This window comes from Choristoneura fumiferana, chromosome 28 (genome assembly GCF_025370935.1).
Source record: "Choristoneura fumiferana chromosome 28, NRCan_CFum_1, whole genome shotgun sequence".
Taxonomy (NCBI): domain Eukaryota; kingdom Metazoa; phylum Arthropoda; class Insecta; order Lepidoptera; family Tortricidae; genus Choristoneura; species Choristoneura fumiferana.
The window spans coordinates 4,821,032-4,846,781 of NC_133499.1; the positions used below are offsets into that span (position 1 = coordinate 4,821,032).

General features: G+C 37.4%; 2 protein-coding genes across 10 annotated transcripts in view; one reads left to right on the forward strand and one right to left on the reverse strand.

Annotated features, from left to right (window-relative positions):
* The window catches only part of LOC141443673 (putative fatty acyl-CoA reductase CG5065), a 114,527-nt gene extending 105,641 nt beyond the window's left edge, over window positions 1-8,886 (forward strand). For all 5 annotated transcript variants that reach the window (XM_074109016.1, XM_074109014.1, XM_074109018.1 and 2 more), the window contains exon 13: window positions 566-8,886. In XM_074109016.1, the coding sequence (XP_073965117.1) occupies window positions 566-713 (148 nt within the window). In that variant the 3' untranslated portion in view covers window positions 714-8,886. The remainder of the gene's footprint in view (window positions 1-565) is intronic.
* A 1,879-nt stretch (window positions 8,887-10,765) lies between these two features.
* On the reverse strand, window positions 10,766-25,259 carry LOC141443994 (uncharacterized). Of its 5 annotated transcripts, none has more exons than XM_074109442.1 (16): window positions 25,209-25,259; window positions 23,982-24,088; window positions 22,994-23,157; window positions 21,512-21,682; window positions 20,895-21,054; window positions 20,356-20,426; window positions 19,788-19,983; window positions 19,642-19,670; window positions 18,551-18,608; window positions 18,033-18,137; window positions 16,940-17,067; window positions 16,081-16,180; window positions 14,922-15,052; window positions 13,142-13,261; window positions 12,173-12,327; window positions 10,766-10,871 (listed from the first exon to the last, which is right to left on the reverse strand). In XM_074109442.1, the coding sequence occupies exons 2-16, from the start codon at window positions 24,067-24,069 to the stop codon at window positions 10,802-10,804; spliced, it is 1,746 nt and encodes a 581-aa protein (XP_073965543.1). In that variant the 5' UTR covers window positions 24,070-24,088; window positions 25,209-25,259; the 3' UTR covers window positions 10,766-10,801. The 5 variants fall into 5 exon arrangements, with proteins under 5 accessions (XP_073965543.1, XP_073965544.1, XP_073965545.1 ...); XM_074109443.1 differs by lacking the exon at window positions 25,209-25,259 and adding an exon at window positions 25,101-25,188; XM_074109444.1 differs by lacking the exon at window positions 25,209-25,259 and adding an exon at window positions 24,668-24,692.
* Between the last annotated feature and the right edge of the window lie 491 nt (window positions 25,260-25,750).

Here is a 25,750-nt window from a genome sequence, read left to right on the forward strand (position 1 = left end):
TACCGACAAACTTTATTTGCCTTACCAAACTTTATTACCTTATCAAACTTACCATCCTTACCTGCCATACTGGAAAACTTATCACCTTACTACTACCTACCAGATATGAAAATACCTACTGAAAAGGAAACAAGTCGTCACTTAAACTGCAACAGTCGGGACCCATTTCTTCATCATCATCATCATCTCAGCCGTAGGACGTCCACTGTTGGACCTCCAGTTGCTTCGGTTGGCAGCGGCCTGCATCCACCGTGAACCCACGGCTTTAACCAGGTCATCCGTCCATCTCGTTGGTGGACGTCCTACGCTGCTCTTGCCAATCCGCGGACCCATTTACTTGGATTTTTTTAGCTGGTCATCATTTTGAATGGGTCCTTTAAGGCAGTTGGGTTTTCGATTATTTTTAAGTTTTTTTTTAGTCAATAAGTAACTGAGAATGAAAAGTCTTGTAGAGTATATGTCTGATGATAGAAGTGACAACAGAAGTGTCATTGATTTCGAGTAATAAATAAAGAAACAAAATGCATATTTTCATCTATATAACTAAATTATTTTATTTTCGCAGGTTACACATAGTGCATGTGCTTACCCAGTTGGCAGCGGTTTTCCTCTTCTGGCGGTTCCTGTTCTCTCGCTCTAACGCCCTCCGTGCCGTCTGGCGGCGCATCATCGACTTCATAACTAGAGCCGCGCGCATGCTCGCTATAGCTTGATGCTGATCCTCTTAACGGTTGGTTCGTCGCGCGAGGCCCGCCTTAAGTCCAGGCAGCGAAGATTTTTACCTAATAATAATTCATAGGAGGTGAATTTTGCAGTACGGCTTAGAAGCGTGTTTGGGTCATTCCAGCGTTAAAGCCTAATGATTTTCGTGGACGCTTAATGGCAGAAGATTCTGACACAGTTTTTTATTATCTGAGAGCATAGGAACTCTAACAAATAATCTAAAACGACATCAAAATCTAAGGCGGATTCGTAAAAAGTGTGATCACGAAAGTGAGGGGCGGTTGTAACGCTCGAATTGACCCGTTTGGATTACTAGTTTGAAATATTTTTTGATTTTACTGTCATGTTTGGTGGATTTTGTTGAAATTGCTTTGAAATTAGTAATTTGGATGGGTTGTTGCGCGCTGCGACATTTCGCGTTTCGTAGGATTATTGTAGGGTAAAAATCTTCAGTGACTGGACTAGCACGGTCAGTTGGTGGACGCCAAAGGGAATTTTTTCAGCGTATTGTTTGTACGACCGGCCGTGTACGGTGGGCCTAATAATCTTTGTCTTAATATTGTTAAGCATTAGGACATGCGACAATTTTCATAAGTGCAGCTTCCTATTTGCAATATCCGATTTGCTCCGACTTTTTGTCATGCTGCCGCTTTGTGTAACGACTGTGACACAGAATCACGTGAGGTTACCTGAATTTTAAATAATGTTACACAGAGGTAGTATAATAATAGTGTGTCAGAATTCAAATATTACACACAGTGTGTAAAATATAAAACAAATAAAAGGTTGTTTCGTGTTCTTATTTGTATAGACGAGGAAATAAACAACCGCATAATTGTGTTATTTTATAATGGCTTAAAAAGTCTTGTGTAAATTTCGAACGCCATAATCACCATGTAACAAGAATATTCCTATGTGTAACGTTATTTATTATTGACTTTAAACACAACCAAAACTAATTTAATAATCAAGAATAGTAATAAAAATATGCTATAAGCTAACAATCTTACTTAATACAATATTTTGATTGCCACTGTTGCTGATTATTGATTTAGTTTTGTGCTTGATAAATAACAAAGTAGAATCCCACGTGAATTAGATTTTGTGTCACATTTGCTATCATGGACGTTTAAAGTTCTCTTTGAACAAAATGGCGGTAGATACGTATAGAATTTCAGAGAGCACAGCGGCATAATAACATATAAAATTGTTACCCCTAGGCTTTAATAAATGGTCTGAAACTGCTTCCACTGGCGCTATGACAAAGCTATCCAATTTTAAAATAATAAAAATGCTAACAAGTTTCAATTATGCGAAATTTTATTATATCAATGCTATACGTTTCAGTAGCATATCGTTTCATTCCCTGCTGACAGTCAAATCTGGTAGGAAATCACGTGTTAGTTAGTTACTATAGTAATTTAGCAGGGAGAGAGATGAATTTAGGGCCTATTTCGATACTCTTTGATAACTGTGAGTTATTATTTGACAAAGGTATCTGTCCCATACAATAAATATTGGGGACATCAGAGCGCGGTAAAACGGGTATCCTACCTACTGCAGGTTAGTGAGTGAGCATCAAATCGCATAAAAAACAAAAGAGAAATGCACAACATACACAATAATCATTTGATGTAGTGCAGTTTTGTGAGAAATTATAATCCTCACGGGATTGTTATGAAATAAATCAAACTTAACCTGAAATATTTTGTACTTTACACTGACAAAAAAGGTTCGTCTAATTTAATTTCACATACAATTATATTATATCAAATAATTATTATGTAATGCGTTACTTGTACACAGCAAACATGTAAGCTTAATATCTCCTATGACATTGAGATAATTTCTTTTTGCGTAATTTGAGAACTTGTTTTTGTTGGTTCGAAATGATGGCAGTGAAATGATATGGAAATATCTGATCCATGTGTCATATAATTTACAATTGGGAAGTAAAGTTCACAGCGTCGTATGATTAAATACTTCCCTGCTAGGCTGTTAAGATAATTATGTTATTGTTACATTAAAATAATGGTTATTCCAAATAATTTTGTACCAATGTAACAGCTCAATAAAAAAGGTAAAGTTCAAAAACTCTGTTATGTGTAGTAATAAAATTATGTACCATAGTGTATCGCTATAAAACACCCGTATATAAATTATATGACGTGAAAACTGGTAGTTCAAATGGTTTGATGAGTGAAAACTGTTTGCCTCGCTCACACACACGATATGGCTTGTGCTAATAAGCGTGACAAAGTGACAACTATACTTAACGCGAGGTTCTGCGTCACTCTAGCAAAGGAACAGCCTAAGCATTTCCCATTAGTCACTTTTCTACACTTATGTGCACAAAATGTAAGCTAAAGTATTTATACCATGACCATATTATTCTACTAAGATATTTGCTTCGTAACACAGAGGAAAAAATATAACTATTCGTTCTTTTGTGCAATAAGCATTATATAACTGCATTACCAAATGTAAACGTAAATGAACGCTTAAGTTATTCAGGTTTTTAGAGTGAACATCCGTGATTACATTTTTTTCAATTGTTAATACTAACTGTTTAATTAAATATTGCGTAGTCTTAAAAGTTATAGTGGTATTTTAGTAATATCACAATATTAATTAAACCTACCTAAAAACACGTTCAAGAGGCTCGCTTCATTCATTATCACTGAATGGCAGCGATACTTCATCTAAGTCTCAATTATTACTCTGTAATACAGGCATAGCAATAACCAATGCACATTTGCAACATTAAATATTTAAGCAATCAGCTACGAATAACAATGAATCGTTTATTTGGATAGCAAAAGCAGTTACCAGAAATGGCGGTAAATGAAAACTTAAAGTGAAATACCTTTACAGTGGTGTTTACAAAAGTAACCCAAACAACACTTAGATCAGGATTAATCAAGACGATTTTTAAGATTCTGCTCGATCGCGCTTTCTGATTCGTCGAGGTCCATAATACATGAATGATGAACTAAAAACACTGTGCCGTGCTCATGGATGATCTAAGTGGTCCGTCAACTCAATGAAATGTAATTTTATTGAATATTAGCCAGTCGACTCAAAACTGTGATCGTGTGAATTTTTCGAGGCAATCCATCAAGAAGTGCCAGGAACGACTTGTAAAATGATGCAACTCCAACTCAGTTACACTAGCTTACAAGTTTTAACTATTTGATTCTCCAGTCAGAGGTATAAATATATTATGTACGTTACCAAGACGTCAAAAATATATATACATATTTGTGCCAGTAACCATAACGTCAATGTATAAATATATTTGATGCTAAGGCTGTAAAGATATTTATGCCTTCGACTTTTTTTTACTTTCATTAGTTTAAATGAATAAAATGGTCACGTACAAATACTTTGTAAGTAGACATCTTCGAGGCATTCCACCTCTCGCTCACATTTGATTTATGTAAGCGAGAAGAGAATACATTTGAACCGGCTCTATTGAGCTGAGTACGTTTAAATTACATACAATTTTAGGCGAAGGCTAGAAGTACAATAAATATCGCGGTCTACAGATATTTATCACATATTGTGGTATTTACTAATCGTTTAGTCTAGCGTGTATTGATGAATGTGAGTAGTTATGAAGTAAGAAATGTAAGATTGAAAACCATCAGTAGGTATGGTTCGTATTGATGGATCGCAGTGTTTATTACGCGTCTAGCCTTCGCCTTAAAAGAGAATAAATGGATACATAATGGTTATTTGATATAATACAAATTACTCAAAAAATTACAAGTTCACAGGATTTTTATAAAATTAAAGTAATCTAACCTAAACTAATCTATTTCACGATGAAGAAAGTTCATTTGATTAATGATTTTATCCAAATTAAATTATATCAAACAACCGTTATGTATTTAAATCATTATGGGTTTTTAAATTTATGTATTTTGACACGCTCCATTAGGCTAAATCGGAGCGTCGCGGAATCAGCAAATATCCAATTTATAAAAGTCATACAAAATCGTACTAGAATAATGTATTCAGACGTTGCTAGAGTAAAAAAAAAACTAGGTAAAAATATTTCGCTATAATTTCTAATTACGTTGCTCTAAAGCCTGATTTAATTCGATTTAAAAATTATTAGTCCAAATGTACTAGTCAATGGACGTTGCAATTTTAAACGGAAATAAAATTGGATTACAAATTATTTATTAGACCCATTAAATGTTTATAAGTTGGCTCCAGCCAAGCACAGTTAAAATCACACCAACAAAATGACGATGCGAATGTCTAAGTGTATTTTGCTCAGATACAAGCATCTAATGCAAATTTGTATTAAAATACGTTTCGACCATTCAAGCCGTATTATAAAATAAATGTAAATGACACAAAATAAATAATTGAAGTTACAATGAGGCAAAATTTCGTCAAAATAACTTGTGTATTACGAAAGTTTGAATTATAATGAAATATATGGAAAAAAACAATATTAATTCTTGATCTCGCTCATTTGATGGAAATACGTGTACTTTGCCCTACAACGAAAAAATCAGGATCCTAAAATTTTATTTATATATTCCTATAAACGACCGAAATATCCGATAACGGTAGGTGAATAAGATATTAAAATTATCATCTTATTCTTAATTTAACGAAAATTTAAATAATTGAAACATTAATAAAACGACGTTATGTTCGATAATTTTGAACGCCACGATATTAAGCTTCGTTTTGTCTTTTGGTTACGATTATATTACTACTGCATGTAGAACGCGATTAATTTTAGTCCCAAAAAGACCTACATAGGTACTTTATCTTTTTACTGTGGTGTCTGTCCTTATGAGAATAAAATCTGAATACAAATTTGTTGCACAACGGACAATGTTATTATAAATATGTGAAAAGCTTTCAAGATGAATGACTCTTTTAGATTTTAGGTGTCGCTAGTGCACGTTATAAATTGACTAGTTGCGTCTAACTCTATGGAAATAAATTACTTTTTTGTGGCAGAAACGACGGTTTTATAATTATAACTAAAGCAATAACTTAAATAACTCTTTTCTGGTGCAAGGAAGTTATTTATTGAACGGTGAAAAATGCGATGTAAACTATCTTAGATCCCGCCATTTTAATTCAAAATATGTTTTAAAATGGTAAACACGCTATTCAAAAGCTGTTTTAGTTATTAAGCTTTTCAAAAGCAGCAATATGTGCCGAATTTTCTAATGTGTGCTAGATATCAAGACGCTAGGGTAGTGTGTTGATGTAGATGCATTCCTGACATAAAAATATTTGATGACGAATTTGATGACGACAAAAGACTATTTCATTGCAGCATACAATAGGTTGTAACGTTTTTGCTGTTAGAAACACCGGGATTTTTCGTGTTTCTCTTGTGTAACTTATGACAAGACCCAAGTAGCTCTCTTTAAAAATGTTTTTGTACAAAATAATTTGTATGAATTTTGATGCAATTCATTTTACAAATTATGGCAGTTTTGCGTTGCAGCGCTTTAATAGTTGGTTGAATTTAATTGATTTGCACTGTTTACCTGTTTCACGCCTCCAATGTCGTGAAAATTATCACAAAAAAACGTTGTGAAGTATGAAAATATTACTATCCACTGAGTCATGCCGCTTCCTTAAAATTATGTAAGATGTTATTATATTTTTGCGACTAAAATTCCATGTGTCATAATTTTTGACGCGTCTTTTACGTAAATTTAGATGTATCGGAATATTTGAAAATTTTTCTCCCTATGCTCCTATGCTTTTTATCTTAGGTATATTCCTCGGGAATGTAATAGTTCTTTCTTCAATTGAACACAATGTTTGGGTGTAAGTTGTACTTGTTAAGTAATGCCTAAGTTTTTACGAAATGTTATTTAAGTGATAGCATTTTTCTTAATATTTAAGTCAAATCATAATGCTTTCGCCACCATCTTTCATACAACACAGCAATGTACGTAAAGTAAGTACGGGTTGGATGCTTGTTATAATTGTTCCGCTGTGTCACTTTTTGATATAATTATGTGGGTGTAGATTATGTGAAAGTCTGTAACGAGTATCCGACATTGGGCGTTCTGAACTCTTCCAGTGTTAAATATTTTTTTAAGTTCCCTTAGTGTAAATTGACTTTAATATTCCTAAATGATATATGGATTTGTGAATTATGAATAGAGTTTTTTTTTTGCTTGTAAGTATATTATTATATGTACATTTTGAACAAAACTTCGCCCTTTCAATGTTATTTATTACTCTAGCTTGTAAAGACTTTGGTTAGCAAATGCTTTTATATTTAATTAGGATATTGTTTGATGGTAAAAAAATGGGAAAAATGTTTGTGCGATATATTATTATTGTGTATATAGAATTTAGTTACCCAAAGTTAAATCCAAATACATTGATGCGAAAGTATATTTTAATTTTTTTTCGCTGTGAGGTCAGTTGGGCTGGGCGCGACAGAAAGCGGTAAGTTCGACTGGACTTTAAATCTAGATAAAAAGGTGTATTATTTACATTTTGTTTGTCGCGCTCATTCCTATTGACCTTAGGTATGTAGATTTTTTGGAGTGTAAGGGTCGGTTTTCGAACGAACCGTAAAAGGCCATGTATGATAAAAGTAGAATTAAAATACAATATAAATACATAAGCATATTACATGTAAAATAAATACTATAAAATTGTTGGTGACCCTATCAATTCATTTATACCACCTACGAGCATCTGCTGCTTAGACATCCAAGCGATTTTGAGAAGAAGAAGGCTTTAAAATAAACGCCAACTAGTGAGTTTCAGATGAACTCGTGACGAAAATTGATATAGTTTTTAAGATTAGCTTGCTCCCGCCCTTTTTGACAGTGGAAATGGCTGCCGTCGTTCGGAAACCGAAGAATAATGCTTTAACATTGTTTTGCTTAGATGCCAACGGTTTGGCCGTGGTATGAAATCCGTGAAACTTGGAATGTTAATATACTTAGCTGGTTGAATAAATGCTCAAAGGATGATAGTCTTTGGCTGATACGAATTGAGCTCAAGCCACATTACAATTAATATTTTTTCATATGTGTAACGAATGATATTTTTCCTAGAACTAAGCTTCAAAATACGATGCAAATCGTTAGGCCGCTTGTAGACGTCCGTTGTTTCGCCGGACAACGGACCTTTTTTGCCGAATTTGCGGTGTTGTATGGCTAAGTCGCCGGACAAGTATCCGGTGCATTTACACACATTCATTGTAAGCCATACAACACGGCAAGTCCGGCAAAAAACGGTCCGTTATCCGATAAAAACAACGGACGTCTACAAGCGACCTAAGGCGTTTAGATTCCTTTCGTTGACAAATGTGCGGAATGCTTTGAGTATTGTTCACGAAAATTTCAAACTTTACACATTGGAATACAATTCTAACAAATTTTTTCGTCACATACATGTACGGTGTGTGCAAAAGAACTCTACGTATAAAACTTTCCTCGCGTTGATGTATTGGATGTATTGTCGACCAAGACCAAGGAATTCCTTTCCTCAAGGTGTTATTTGTACGGCTTAACCCTTTTCCAGGCATAGTGCATATAGCGACCACATAAATGTACACAAGTATTCAACCTTGCTAAATTTACAATAAGGTACAAAATCAATTGAAGTCGTTACAAATATTATTCGTCTTATATTAACCCTTCATAGGTAAAGAATATAAAACTATGATTAATTTTGCGCTGGCTTAAAATTCGCGGGGCTTGAAAAAGGGTTAAAACATGAAAAACTAATTTAATATACAAATACTTAACAGACAGCTGTTGTAGAATCTGTCATACGAAATGGTTCACTACTTGGTCAACTGTATGTCCAATTTATATTTAATGTTATATGATTTGAGCTCGAATTTGAGAGTCAGTCAGCTCCAATCTAGCTGAGCCCGCTGCGTATATGTTTCCTGCGTTTTTGATAAATAATAATTAGTTCATTTATCTTACGCAACTTTCTTTGCATCAAGTTTTCTATTACTAGGTAACGAGATGACCAAATTGAAATAATATATATGATTTAAAAAGGATATTAATTTTATTAGTATCCGTCTTTTGTGTAACGAATGCGGAATTTTACGAACTTTTATTAACTTTATAATGATATAGAGTTATATAAAGAGCTCTGATTACGCTTTAATTGTAAAGTACCGTCAGTAAAGTAGATAACATTTAAAAACTAATCAAAATTATTTTGCATGACCGCCATACAAAATTATGATCAGATTTTCAATATAAATACAAACATTTGACAATATTTTGCCGATATGTTCAATATCTTACATTAATAACAAATTGTTGTTTACGTCTTTTGAATAGAAATTATCGAATTACTTTCATGCTGTGCTACAAAATTACAAATACAAAAATATCCTATCGTATCAAATTGAGTACTTAATTGCTTAGTCACTTTTCCATTGTCGCTAAAAGTGAAAAGATTCTCTAGCAACATAAAAACTATCGTTACCATAGCAAATTAACACACGTCCTAGGCATGATGGTGACGATTTTATTAAATCGTTATGTTTAAAGGTTGATTAAGTAGCACTATACTTACTTTATTTTGCAAAGTAGGTTTTGTGTTCGACATCTGCAGTAAAAATCCGCTGCTTAGAAAAAGGACTGTAGTACATTGTAGGCAGTTTGTTATATTTGTAATTGTATTAATATATATTTATTTGACATTTCATATCTTTTTTTCCATTGTGTTACAATTATCACATTATAATTATAATGTTACACATTGGAAAACCTAGATCCTCTGCCTCATCTGCAATTACCGTCAGGTAAAATACTGGTCAACGGACAATCAGTTTTAAAAATATATTTTTATAATATGGTAAAAAAAACAAAGATAATCAAAAGAGAGAAAGAGCACTGTACGCAGCGGGCCGGTGTAGAGCGAGACGTAGATAGCGGCAGCGATCCGGTGACGACGCGGGATCATTTATTATTCCATATATTAATAAAAACATTGTAAAGTTATAAGTTTTTTTTTTGTGTAAATCTACCTTGAGATTCACCTTTCTATGATCCTACTTCCTTAATCCTAATATCCACTAATAATATTAATGTGAATGTATGTTTGTCAGGTTTTTATACTTAAAGTACCCAACTGATCATCATTGAATTTGTTATCTAGATACCTCGAGACTTTGGGAAGGTGAAAGGATATTCCGGGAAATTGGAAAACTCCCGCGAGTGTGCGATAAATTACTTCGCAGAACACTTGCAGAACAAGTCGCGGGCAACAGCAAGCGATACACTTACTATTATTACGAAAAAAATTAAAGACGCTTCGTTGGTCCATATAGCAAAGCATCAAGTAAAAGCTAGTAGCAAATAAAACATTATTTTTTTTCGATTTAATTTTATGTGGTTAAACAGTACATTAATAATGATAACTAAATAAATAACTACAAAGCTTACCCGCCGTATTCATAAATATATAACAATTGAATCATTCAGTGTTTTGAATGCATATATGCGTTTAGCTAAGAATAATAATTTGAGGAAATATCACAAAATTTCAACTCCATACATTTCAAACGAAAGATATTTATATTGTGCTACGTTGTATTAATAAAAACCTTTTTGTAGACGAGGAATATTATAATGAATTATGTTTATAGTATTTTCGTTTTACCAATGAAACTCACGTAGCCCTATTTTTGTTTGGGTAGTATAGAAAAAATTCGGACAAATGATTTTATAAGAGCCAAAATAGACCCATTTTGAAACCCCCTCCCAATTTCATGAATGCTCATGTAAGTTTATGAATTACTAACACTATAAACACATATATGCGTGGGTATAAAGCACTAGGTATGAGTCAAGTTTTTAGTATGCGTTTGCAAGACGCTAAAGTCTTTCAATCTTTAAATGATTATTCTTTTAAAGGTTGAAAATAGCACGATCGCACGAATAAAACACACACACAAACATCACGCCTGTATTCCCAAATGGGGTAGGCAGAGCACACGAAACGTTACCGCTTCGGAGCCACTTTTAGCAATTTTAGGTCTTAAGTTAAAAATTGATGATTTTAAGTGGGGCGCTTTAATGTTTAATTAACTCTAATCGGTGAACATTCCACCAGTTGCCAACTCTTCCTTCTTCTGCCCGCCGTATTTGTATTCTTCAAATCTGAAAAAAGAAAATGGTTTGTTAAAGAGCACTCCGTTACACAAAGGAAAGTTGTTCAGTCACCAGCATTAATATCTGCCACAGCGGAGCGTGCAAAACTATTTGACACGTCCTTCCGGCCCTAGAAATAGAGTCGTATCAGATATTTATGCACGCTTGTTGTGTCAGATATTGGTGCTGGTGACTGTACACGTTTTATTTACACAGTGGAAAAGTTGAACATAAAATCATAATTGTGCTGTCAATATTTTTAAATTCAGCCAATAATTTAACAAAGTTAATGCATACAAATATCGAGTGCAGTTTAAAAATCAAAAACCTAGTCCCTAGAAAAATAATAAAAAAATATTAAAAGGAAACAACGACCCTGGTTTACTCGTAAATTCAATAACTCAAAAATGACTGAACCGATTGTTATCAAACATAACTAACAACCACTGCGAGGAAACTCGCTTACAAGCAAAAAAACCTCATTGGAATCGCCGAATGCCGCAAACAGACAGACAGGTATTGGTGTCAAACTTATACACCCCTCTTTTTACCCGACTGCCAAGAAGGAGGGTTATGTGTTTGACCTGTATGTATGTATGTCTATTCCTATGTCCTCTCGTAACTGCTCAACGGCTGAACCGATTTTGATAAATGATAAGTCATTGGATTTGTCGTGATAACGCGAGTGACACAGGTACAAGCAATTCTAAAAAAAAACAAAATGGCGGATTATTGGCACCAAATTGTAAGTATTAAAAAAAATGTATTCAAACCTATCGACTAATCAAATGAAAACTAATAAATAATCCATTCTAAATATATATGGGTTATAATAGTTTTAGGGGCTGTTTCACCATCCATTGATTAGCGTTAACCGACGGTAAAATGTGATGCCGGCTCCATCTATTCGAACAAAACAAATAGAGACGGCATCACATTTAACCGTCAGTTAACACTAATCAATGGATAGTGAAACAGCCCCTTAGTCTTCAGGGGGTACCTAGATACGAGTAACGCGTAAGGAACGCACTTGGTGTTGATTATGTTCATATTGGCTATCTATGATTATGGCCAATTACCATCAGTGGCGGGTCTTATAAAACTAATTACTAGTTAATTGTAGCTTTATAAAATCGGACCCTATCGCGGGCCGGACCGTGGGCTCTCCCGCTTTCTTTCCGCGGGCCGGCTTAGAGGGGCTGTAGTTTGGCGACCCCTGGTCTAGAACTCTGTTGAGTAACTAAAATTTGTTGGGATAAGGTTTTTTTTTAAGGCTGCGAGGTTTTTATTTAGTGATCACAACGACTTACTGCTCCAATGGTGGGCACATGAAATGCCTAATGTTTCGCGGCATAAACACCTCAGCTTGCACCTTGCTGACGTCCAAAGCATACTCCTCTACGTCTGCTATCATGTCTTCGGGTACTGGCGGTCCTATACCCGGCACAGCGTAGACTATAGCAATCTGAAAAACAATGTTGTATAGCATAAGGGCGAAAATGTGGCCCCTCAAGCAGAGGGTCGTGGGTTCTAACATAAGCCTGCCTCTGAATTTGTCGAAATACATGAGCGATAATAAGTACATTTGAAATTTATCTTGAGTTTCACGGTGAGGAAACTTGCACAAATCTGCAAAGCAGTTCAATGCTGTGTGAAGTTCCCAATCCGCACTGCGCTCGCGTGGGAAGTACGGCCCAAGCCCTGTTATTTTAAGAGAGAGCCTGTGTATTAACAATTACTGTGAAGCTATTATATGCATGAAAAAAGATTTTTATCCCCTAATAGTTTTTTTTTTAAAGTTAATTAAGTATCAGGTACCTAGTTCATATCAATGAACTGAGCCGTCCGCCGAAGTTAACGGAAATAAAAAAAACACGGTGTAGAGTACCCTCCTGGGTCCTGACGTTTTTTGCTTTGTTATATTGGATATTATTTCAAAATTCTTAGAATTCTTTATTCAATGAACAATTTGTACTTTATAAAGTACATTTGGCCGTTATATTTAGTGTTAATAAGTCCTTTATAAAGTACGCGAGGACCTAGGAGGATAAAGCTCACAGTCCAAATTCAAGACCAAGACTTACATCAGGCATCCGCAGACCGGAAGACGTGCTGTCGGTAGGTCTCCAACAAGATGGAGCGACGACTGGTTAAGATCGCGGGATCGCGATGGACGCGGAAAGTACAAGACCGGCCCGAGTGGAGAACCTTGGGGGAGGCCTATGTCCAGCAGTGGCTGGCGTCTTTCGGCTGACATGATGATGATGATGATGACTTACATTAGGAATAGGCAGCTCCTCTTCCTCAACTTCCTCGACCTCCGGCACTATGATGTCCATGTTTTCATCAAGGAATGTCTCCAGCAAGTTACGAATCATTTCCACCTCCTCTGGCTTAGCCTGAAAGCAATTTTGTTAAAATTTTATTTTTAATACAAGCTTGTTTGCTGACTGTACTTTATGTTGACTGTACTTGCATTGTAATCCAAACTACAGTTCCGTACCAAATTTCAAGTCGATGCCGTTTACCGTTGGGGAGTTGAGAGACGATCCTGGCTGGACCACCAGGTTGTCACTACTAAATTATTGAATTATCACCAGATTTACAAAAGTACACCAACTTTCAAGTCAATGCGACCACTGGAAGTGGATTTGACCAGCACATACATACATACATTGTAAGTTAAACAAAAGCTTGTAAATAAATACCTACCCCATCCTAGTAATCTTCTCTCCCAACCTTTTTTAAAACACTAGGTCCTTGCTTTTATTTACTTGATTTGATTATAGTTTTTAAACTTAACATGAGGTGCTTTAGGGTCACAGCTCATTAGAGCCACCCGGCACCCGCTGCATCAGCACCACCTCGACGCCGCATTGACAACGAGTGGACCTCGAATAACGAATTTCCTCGTAGTCACTATGGCGGCGAGCAGCGGGCTGCCACCGAGTGGACCACTCGCCGTCCGTGCATGGCAACCTCGAGAGTGAGGCGATCCGGTGGCGCTACGGAGTTGATGTAGTGAGCGTATACCCATACAAATCGATAAGAAGAATACTAACCGTTCGAGGCGAGGCGGTGCTGGTCGTGTGCCGGGTGGCTGTAATGAGCTGTGACGTTTATAGGAGATGGCGGCGTCAGGCGACGGCTGAGAAGGGACGATACGATAAACGGTACCAGTCGAACGGTGCAGTCTGATTGTTAGGATTTTTTGGTTGCGTTTGTGGGCCCTTAATAGGATCGTCCACTATACGATTCTCAAGGAATGTCTGCCAGATTTCCAGTTTCTAGCTACATTGGTTAACCCGTGGGTCTGCCAGTTAATCAGTGAGCTACATTACTCTGTCAGATGATATACCCTCGTAAGACTCACGCCCAATATCGATAAATAGAATCTGAAACTTGATGTCATTCCATAAAACTTGACATTTGGGATAATTCGCGGTAGTTGCTTTGGATGTTCCTTCGACCAGAGATGAAGGAAGAACTGTGTTTATTTTTTCGTTCTTGTTCCTTTGTTAAGAACTGAAGGTGCTACTGCGAAAAGAACAAAGGCAAAATAACCTAACCATAAAAAAACATTTTTATACAAGCTTTTTTTGCTGACTGTACTTTTTGTTGACTGTACTTGCATTGTCACCCAAACTACATTTGCATACGAAATTTCAAGTCGATGCTGTTAACCGTTGAAGAGTTCCGTCCTGTGGAGACGATCCTGGCGGGCTACCAGGATGTCACTACTAGATTATTGTATTGTCACGCGATTTACATTAGTATTTCAAATTTCAAGTCAATCTGACTACTGGAAGTTGGTCAAATTAAACTTGCAAGATTTGATTACAGACAGACAGACAACGGGACAGGTGAAACTAAATAAAAGCTTGTAAAAATAAACGTAATTCTTCCTTCATCCCTTGTTAAGGAATTAGTACGAAAAAAACGCAATAGTTCCCGAAGGACGAAGGAACAGCCAAAGGAACTACCGCGAATAACATTTGCTTTGACGTATGTCCTAAATTTAGGACGTTGGATCTTACGAGGTGAACCCTTTTATCGAACCTTCTTTTTCTTCAAATCCGGATCAGGCAATATCGCAATCTGCTCGTCGATATACTCCATTATCTCTCTCTCGATGTGTTGGACGATGAATTCACCGCTGGTGGTGGACATCTGACGTCCAGCCACCATTCCTGCAAAAAAAGCGTAATTCTCATCATAATATGATGGTTGGTAGAAAAGACTGCAATATATTGTTTCGTGTGTTTAAAATCTTCACAAATGCTGAACATCCCAAAAGGGTGCGAAAGAGAACCGTTCGTTAAAAAAATCTAAAAGAATTCCCGGCATTTTTAGCACGGCTATGAGTACGTAAGAGCGAGATAGAAAAGACTAAGCGGAGAAGTCTTGGTGATATGTCTCGCCATGGGACTGTATAAGCTAGTATAGAAGCAATACTGGGTTAGGAATCACTAACATTATACAGTAATTAGGAAAGTTTTCTGAAGAACTAAGTATCCTACCTCTCGCTACCTCTCGCATCGAAAGGTCGCCAGAGTACTATACAGTCAATCCGACGACGTCGTCAGGAATGGACATAGCGGATATTGTGGTCCAAAACGGAAGCCGGTTAGCGACTAAGGTGCAGTTTAGAGCTCTGTCTCACTGGAACACCATGGTGACGTCGCCGGCCTCGCAAGCATGGCTACCTTTGGCATCCAAAGGTCGCCAAACAGAGACTCTCTTTAGTCAATCAGAGAACTTCGTTAGGAATTGATTGATGTAGAGGTATCTACACCGTGTTATGACACGTACAAGTACAGTACTAGGAACGTTTTAGGCACGGAATGTAACGCGACGCGGACTACAACATGTCAACGGCGTGTCATACCCATAAGAAGCGTATCGGCAACATTTTTGACGCTCCGTGCATGGCACGCGACTGCGACGGTTGGTCAAGAAATTTGCTAGTGGGCATAGTCTTATAGTTTTCAATACATAATATTTTTGTCTGACACGTTCCTATTACGCTCATGGTATGGTAAGGTGTAGTTGGTAGAGAGCTTTAGGTGCAGCTTTTGCGTGTCCATTTAAGTAGCAACATTGCCAGGCTGCCAGAGCAACCAGTCGCCAAAGAAGCGGTAAATCATAGCTACGCTTCCAAATTTGCAACGTACGAGTACACGCATGGCCGAAAAGTACATGTAGAAACAGAACTAACCCAAATCGTAACCAGCTGACTTAAATCTGTCCACAATAGCTGATATTTCTTGGAAGGTTTGCTCCAAGTCTTCGAGACGCTCCTCCCGGGCAGTGTACAACTGTATAGGATCACAGGAAAGGGTAGGGAATAGAGTTTTTAAGTAACAAAAGCTTTGGAATATTACATATTTGTTCTAATGAACTATCTACTAATGAATTATCAACAGTTGTAGTGAATAACCCGTTCTCATCGTGTAAATTCGGATCACATGACTACTTCCGAATGCCGCTGACGTGTCTATGAATTATTGTATTAATAAGTTACATGTTTCTATTACATAAATAGGATACTTTATTTATTAATGACAAATGTTAAACCAGTTTGAAGTATATCACACTGAGATGTTATAAACCCCGCAATCAAATCATATTTTAAAGAGAATATAGACTGGAATTCTGTATATTTAATATTTAGTTTATGCTGTGCTACTGAGAAGTACACTTTTATTTTTGTTCGTACTATCAAACGTACTCCACCAAGCTAAGTTTGCACCTCGCACTTAACAAGAACAGAGCAAAAAAATTTAATTCACCTTTCTGCGATCGCCCTGTCACGTCAATTCGATTAGCATCTTTGTCGCTGATACGCGTCTTACGAATGTTCCTCAACTATTTGTTGAATTTTAAGTTTTTTAACTTTTCATTTTAAGACGCGAGGGGTAAAATTAGCTTGGCCGGGTTGTAACTAAATTTTGATGCGTCGTAATACTCTTTAAAATAAAATGGTCTGACTAGGATATTTCTTATGACGCTGTTTGCGACAACGTTCCACTCTGAGTTAAATAATCAAATGCCTGAATGAAATAAGTCTGATTTACTTCATTGATAAGTGTCGCAATTCTTTCTTTTTCATCTTCTTTCTCCTCTTCTTCCTTCGATTCTTCTTCTCCTTTTAATTCTACTTTTTCTTCTTCTAAATTTTCTTCTGGTTCTGCCACAAGCTCACCTAATTTTATCAAATGTAAATTAGATCGCGATTTCTTGACAAACTAAAGGTTTTTTTTTAAATTACCTATTGAATCTTCTACGGTTTGAATAGTAAGTATAATTATCAATCGTAATCAGTTAAATACTTAGTTGTCTATAACTACGGCTTTTTTTTTACAGAATCTAATTGCTCTACTTTCTGACTACAGTATAACTTAACATACGCATGTAACTTTGAACAAGGGTATCTTATGGAATTAAATGGAACTTTAATTTCTTCGGATTACTTTGTTGTTTCTTCGTATCTCAATCGTTTTTTCGTCGTTCAATCGTTTATTGGGATTAAATTGGAATTTTGTTTCCTTTTATTTAGGGTCTCTTTAAATCTAAACATCCAATTGGTGATGCTTCTTACGATGCCTTACAAACACCTTTCAAAATCGAAACGTACTTGTACTCGTATATCGTCGTAATTTTTTAACTGACTACATAAAAGCTTCTCGGTACGATTGCATTTCTTCTGAATGTTTGTTGGTATATCTTTTTTATGGCTGTAAACTAATTTTTACGATTGATTTATTTATCTGATAAAAATAATCGATAAAATACTGTTTTGAAATTAGTTCTAAATATATGTGTTCTACCAAAATGGATTCTGCAATTGTAAAATATTCACATCCGAAATTGGTATTCTATCAAATTGTTATATACGATTAAGAAATAAGTTAAGTATTCCTTTAAGTTTCTCGTTTCTATAGTTTATATTCTAGTCTATTACTAATTATTAACTAGAGATATACTAATTCACTACCATAGTTTGTTTGTGGAGGATAATCTCTGTGGCTACTGTACCAATTTTGAAAATTCTTTTATCAATAGAAAGCTAAACTATTCCTGCTTACTAAAAGCTACTTTTATCCTTTAGTAAGTTCAAAATTTCCACTGGAAAACAACTAATAACTAAACCATAATGAATGAAAAAACCATAGAATTCTAGAGGAAGCACGTTCTCGTCTTCATCGTAGATAATAATTTCTATGCCGTCCTTCTTCTTTTCAACTTTCTCTTCTTTTGTTTTATCACCCTTATCTGTTTTGTATAAATTTAAAATGTATACATAATCTAGTACATTTAGATAGATACTTGAATAATTATTTATTTTCTTATTTATTATTTCGAGGATCTCAGACATGGCTCCAAAAATTTTGATGAACTGTGTGGTACTTTTTGTGGGAGGACAAATTGATCTAGCTTGGCCTTATATATATTTGTGAAGATTGCGTGTCTTAGAGTTTTTGAACGAGCGAAGCTTATTATTTATTTATTATTGCCTAACTTAATTCTTTACTACAATTTCAACTGGCTCCCTATGCTTTAGGCAAAACCTAATGTAGGGATCCCTGGTAAAACTTGCCACGCGTTGCATTTTTCAAATAAACCCAAAAACTTTGGGTGGTCCTGAGTCTTATTTACCACTGAAAACAAAAATGCATTCAAATTACCTTCTTTTGGTGCATCTTGCGATGGCAATGCAGAACTGCTCATATCCCGTAGCTTAGCCTGAAAAAAAAATGTTTTTATCGAAGCAATACAATTCTAAAGCGGAAAAAACTACAGATGGCACCTATACTAGCTGATGTGGTTTACACGGAGCGGGTGGATGCAAGTTGGAAAATAGAATTAGCAGCGCTAACTGCGCGCGTCGTGTGCATAGGAGTACCTGCACCCTCGCCCGCGTGCGCTCTCGAAGTGCACCCGTGCCGGCTAGCGTAGACCCTTACTCATATTATGGAATTGAGAAAGAAGGTTGGAAAAGCCTAATGGACTGGTTGAAGACTCGTTGAAGACTCTAGTCTTCAGGCACTGTGGAATTTTGGACGAGAAAACAAGAATGTAAGCGCATTATATTTGCAATGCGCTTACATTCTTGTTTTCCCGTCCAAAATTCCGCAGTGCCTGAAGACTAGAGTCTTCAACGAGTCTTCAACCACTTTGCATACAAATAATATGGTGTCAACGAGTGACACACGCTCTAGCCTAAATTGGTTAATAAGGACCATACCAACCTCTTTTTTCTACTCCGCAATTTGACCATAACGACTATTATACATAAGTTTTTGGTAAAAATTTGATTTTTAATACAAGCTTTTTTTCTGACTATACTTTTTGTTGACTGTTTGTCGATGCCAACCGTTGAAGAATTCCGTCCTGCGGAGACGATCCTGGCTGGACTACCAGGATGTCACTACGATGTTATTGTATTGTCACGCAATTTACATAATTATGCCAAATTTAAAGACAATCTGACTACTGGAAGTTGGGCGAATTTACCTTGCAAGATTTGATTACAGACAGACAGACAGACAACGGGACAGGTGAAACTAAATAAAAGCTTGTAAAGACTGAAGAAAGATCCCTCCTATGAATTGCAGCAAGTGCACTACGGGCCAATCGACATTTCGAAGTTGAAACAAAGGTTTGAACGAGTCCTGTAAACTAATACAAGTAAGAACTTTCTTCAGTTTTTTTACGTATTTTTTTTTACTTTTAATAGATTTTAAAAATCCATAAATTGTATGGGAACTAAACTAACTTCGACATCGCCGTCAGGTTGGGCTCTACCTGAAAAATTGTCAGCAAAATTAGGAGAAAACTAAACCACGTTTTTAAAAACTAAGTACCATCTAATAACTTTAGTACTGCACTGTCTATGAAATGAAATTGCGTTATAATATTAACCCTTCCGGTCCCTCAAATAGTTCTCCCTTTCTATCTGTCCCGCTCTCTCAATAGAAGGAGACCTCTCAATCTTGCCAAGCACAGGCATGTTCAGTCTGACGCTAAGTCTTGCTGTCCTGGACATCCTATCATCGATGAGGTCTAGCTTGTGAAGCTCTTGGCGGCATCCTTCGAGCCAAAAATCGTCGGAGCAAGACTGAGGATAAGTTAAGAGCAGGTTAGGATAAGTAAAGGTCAAGGATAAGTAAGAATAAGTAGGTATGGGATAAGTTAAGGTTAAGTAAGGATAAGATAAGTTAAGATTAAGAATAAGTAAGGGCAAGAATAGGCTATAGCGTGCAATGAGTAGGCAGCACCTAAAATTGTCCAAATTCACGCCAAGATAGCATAAGTTAAGACGAAGGGTAAGTATTAATAAGGATAGGATAAGTTTAGGATAAGGATGAGAAAAGATAAGCATAAGATAAGTATTGGGGATAGGTTAAATTCATAACCGCTTAGTGTGAATTGCAAGGACTATTTATTATTACTCTTTATCTTACTAGATAAGCATGGTATTGGTAATTACCTCCTCATCCACTTGTTCGCCCTCATATTCAGCCTCTTCTTCCACCGTGGTCTCAGGTTTAGGAGTGTGGCCTGAAAGCATAAATTCAATATCATTTACTGAACATCTAATATATATTTAGTATTTTTAGAATTCCGCGCATTCTCTCTGTCAGTTTGTGTCTATCTGTCTGTGCTCCCGCTAAGCGCGACGTCAACATTCATTCCTTTAAATCATTCCACTCGGTCATCTCACTCGATACGAGGCGCTCGTGCTAATCAGTCAATCACCTAAACGCCGTCACGGGAAGACGTGATAGTTCATTTGTTTCGCTCGCTCGCTCGCACGCACCGGCCGGTCCAACTAGCTGTGACAGTGAGCAGTGCAGTTACGACAATCCAGCTCAATCATCACAGAAAGGACTTTGATCAGCTCATCTCAATCTCGCGGCTTTACCGCTCTCACGTAATTCATTTGCCCATATTCCCAACCTTCTGATCTCATCGTCGTATTTTACCACCCTCAGCGACAACCAACCACAACATTTACCAATACATTACCTTCTCTGTACCCGTCGATGTATCGAACGTCCTTTGAGGCGTCCATTCTAGCAAGAAATGTATACATCGTCAGGAAGTCATCCAGAGGTATGGCGGCGGAACCACCATCCGGCTCCTTGGTAAGAGTCTCGCAGAGTAGGATCATAGTGTGGGTGAGACTCTAAAATATGCAAAGTACTTATAATAAGTATGGTATTTCAATAAGATATTTGACTGTTTTTTTAGACAGCGTGTGAACTGTTGTGTTGCTCTGAAGATGAGCTCTGGTTGAGTCCAAAACGCGTCAGCGTAGTGTGGTGGTGGTGATAGATGGGTTTGTGTGTGTTCATACAGTGTAGAGGTGGAGGAACTGCATGAACACACATCTCTTGCATTAACGTCAACAATATTGATATTGTGCAGGAATGTGTTTTTCATGAACCAATAGAAACGCTTCATTTACCTCGCCTCGCTCCGATCAGCTGTTTCCACCAGAGATGTGCCGTGCGAGGCGAGGTAAATGAGAGGTTCCTATTGTTTCATGAGAAACACATTCCTCGCAACACATCCTCGCACATCTTTGGTGGAAATACAGCCTTAACAACTCTCAGCGAGACTTTATAGTTGCTAGACCATACCTTAGTGAGCAGTCCGCCTGCGACGGCAATGAAATGCAGAAACGGTATGGTCTCCTCGCGAAGGTACGCCTCGCAGAGGCAGATGACCCTCTTAAGCTCACAGGGATCCAGGCAGAAGCCTTGCCATGCTGCTTTAATTAGAGGTAAGGGGAGGTGCTTCCTGCTTGACAACTGTGAAGAGTGCACAATTATAATTACTTATAGCAATGGCTGATTGCGGCCACAGCGGCTGCTAAAACTATTGGACGGGAGGGCTATAGTTGTTCGTCCGTTCATGTGCCCTTAAATATGATTGCAATAGCCAATTTTATTTGAATAACCTAACCATAAAATTTTCATTTTTAATACAAGCTTTTTTGCTGACTGTATTTTTTTGACTGTACCTACTTGCATTGTCACCCAAACTACATTTACATACCAAATTTCTAGTCGATGCTATTAACCGTTGAAGAGTTCCGTCCTGCGGAGACGATCCTGGCTGGACTACCAGGACGTCACTACTAGATTATTGTATTGTCACGCGATTTACATAATTATTCCAAATTTTAAGTCAGTCTAACTACTGGAAGTTGATTAAATTTTACTTGAATGATTTGACTACAGACAGACCGACAGACAGACAGACAGACAATGGGACAGGTGAAACTAAATAAAAGCTTGTAAAACGTAGTGGTGATGGCTGTGGGTGGCTTAGCCTTGATACTCGCAGCGTCACCTTTCATGTCCACATCGGACCGCCTCTGTAACTCGAATTCAGTCACCTTATCCCTCACAAAGTGCCTCCTCTCAGAGCGGCAGCTTGCCTGCTCTTCCCAGCGAGAGGGATCAACATTACACCTTTTCATGTGCCTCTTCTGAACGTCCTTATATTGTAGGAAATGGTTGTGCACAATTAAAAACCTGCTGATTCAACAAGGGCTGAAAAGTACGTATGTCAATACCACAATAACAAGTGGGTGAAATACTAAATTTAAGCATATATTTGCGGCTTTTGCCGTTGAAACTCTTGGGCCCTGGGGCCCGAGGCTCAACTTTTTACGAGCTTTTATTTAACTTACCTTATGTATGCAGGTCAAATCTTGCAACCGAATCTTGACCCACTTCCAGTGGTCAGATTGACTCTTGAACCATGTAAGTCCGGTGACAATACATTAATCTGGTAGTGACATTCTGGTGGTCCAGCCAGGATCGTCTCCGCAGGAGGGAACTCTTCAATAGTTAATGGAGTCGACTTGAAATTTGGTACGCAAATGTAGTTTGGATGACAATGCAAGTACACTCAACAAAAAGTACAGTCATTAGTTTAGCATGTACCTTGTCGCTTATACGTATTTATTTATGTGCAATAAATGTCTTTTGTTTGTTTCTTTCTTTCTTACATTTGACCTGTTAAACGTTAAGTTTATTTGACCAGTTAAAACGTTCTCATAAAATTAACGGAAATTAAAAATAACGCGCTGCATAAGCGTTTTAAAAACTCACCTGATGCGCCAAGACCTTGAGGCAGCCCCTGGTCAGACCACCTTCGGTGCTGTATACAGGATATTCCAGCCTCAGCTTGACCGGTGGAGGCCTATGCTCGGCCAGGGCTTTAAAGTACTCGAAGGACCAGCGGAGGAGATCGTAGGGCTGGGTTTTTATTGCAGCTGTGAAATTAACATTTCAATTACGTTGTTAACACACACACACACAAACATCACGCCTGTATTCCCAAATGGGTAGGCAGAGCACACGAAACGTTACCGCTTCGGAGCCACTTTTAGCAATTTTAGGTTTTAAGTTTGACAAAAACGGTACCATAGTGTCAGGTTGCTAGCCTGTCGCCTATGTTATACCATAACCTATATCCTCAGTCGCCTCTTACGACATCCACGGAAAAAATGGAGAGGTGTAATTCTAACCCGACACCACACAGGGTACGTTGTTAAAATAGCAAAAAAAGTCTTGATTGTTTTGCCCTAAGCGTTTATCTGCGATAACTGTATCAGTTACTACTTATACAAGCTAAATAAAATAGCTTAAAGGTAAATTCATTCTTTGAATTATTTGAACACCCATCCAGAGAACGTTACCAGCAATCTGACACAAAAGAGCGTGCATAAATATTTGATACGACTCTATTTCTAAGGCCAGATATTTTTGCACGCTCCGCTGTGGCAGACGTGACTGCAGACTTGTACATTCTGACAAGCTTTTATTGAACTTGCCCTGTTTGGTTGTCATTATTGGGTCAAAATTAAATCTTGCAAGTTTATTTTGAGCTACTTCCAGTGGTCGGATCAACTTGAAATTTTGTATACATATAAGTTGGATGACAATGCAAGTACAATCAACAAAAATACAGGCAGCAAAAAATCTTCTAATAAAACTTAACAGAAACTTATTGTAAATCGCGCAGACAGACGTTTTTACAGTACGTGTTTGTTGGGATACCCATGTTTGTTATGTCTGTTAATATTTGTATGCATACCTTTGCAGTACCTCTTCAGAATGTACGGAAACTTCGGTGGTATGACGATCTGCTGGGAACAGTACATCTGTTCTACTAGTTCCGGCATTTTGAAGTTTCAGCAGCGCCTAAAAATAGTTTAGTTATGCGAAATGTTGCAACCGGGTGATTTGTGTGGGTATATTTGATACTCTTCCACGTTAAAAGTCTCTACACATTACACCGTATTACGTCGTGGCAACGGCGGTTAAAAAACGGTGACGGAACGGAATCGCAGTGACCTGCCGTAAACGTCACGACTTTTGGTAGAGAGCATGCGGTAAAGTCCTGCAGGGCTACTACGAAACTCGAAACTCGAAGTTCGTGTCGTGCGGTCCCTCTGACACTTATACTATTTAATACGAGAGCGAGAGGGACGGTACGATACGAACTTTGAGTTTCAAGTTTCGTAATATCCCTGCTGACGTTTACGGCACGTCGTTGCGTTTCCGCACCATTTGCGTATTTTAAGCAGCGGTGTGGCTGCGGCCTTAAATACGCAAACGGTGCGTAAACGTCAGGACTTTACCGGGTGCCCTGTAGGTACCAAAAGTGGTGACGTTTACGCCGGGTCTTGTGATTCTGCACCGTTTGCGTATTTCGAGCAGCGGTGTGGATAGCATGCAATAAAAATGGTGCGTAAACGATGCGTCACTGCGATTCCGTACCATCACCGTTTCTTAAGCAGCAGTGTGGCCGCTCCTTAAAGTGTAGAGACCTTAAAACGGTTGGTCGGATTTGGTATGTAGGCAGCTGGATATCTGGAATAACAGTGTCGATGATACCTACTGAAATATATAATAACACACACACACACACACACACACACACACACACACACACACACACATCACACCAGTATTCCCAAATGAGGTAGATATATAATAAACACAAATATATTTTAATTCAAACGCTCTCCTGAAAAAAAAACATTTATGGTTATACGGCATTGCAGTATCATCGACGATAGACTACTTTTTATCCCGATATTCCCACGGGATAGGGATAAAATCTCGAAATCTCATCCGCTGGGTATGGTTACGAAATTTGGCACTGTTGTTCGTTGTGCATAATGCAGTCAATAAAGACCACGATACCAACGGGAATTTTGTACAATCCCGGAATTCCGGATGATTTACGCGGGCAAAGCCGCGGGTGAACAGTATAATTTGTAATACATGTGGAATTAGTTGGATTTAGGTAACTTACCGCACTGCACTTTAGGTTAACTACTTTGTTGTGACCGTTGTGATGTTTTGCCATGGTAACGGATGTCAATAACTTCTGTCAAGGTTGTATATAACGTAACTAAAGGAGATTATGATTGTAATAATAAATTTATTTATAAACAAACAAATAATATGTACAATAATTAACAGAAATAAATTAAAAAAGAACTAAAACTAACTTACTCTATGATTGTTTTTTTGGAGTCTTTTTGTGTTCTTTTTGTTTTTCTGGTTTTTCTGTGCATCCATGTCTCAGTTTGTATTTTCGATAACTTACTCTAATCCTAAGAATCTGTATTTACAAATACCACCCAGTCGTTGCTATTGGGCAGCGTGCCCATAGGGCTGGCTGCGTGTCCGTTTCCCAGCAGGAGGGATTGAATGAAACCCATAGTATATAAAAGAGGTAGACGACTATTGTCCCACTCCTGCTGGCTCGTGCTGAGGCACCGACTTCGAGCTAGTACGTCACAGATTACTAATTATGTGTAGTACGTACCTAGAAAAAAATTTCAAGGGTTT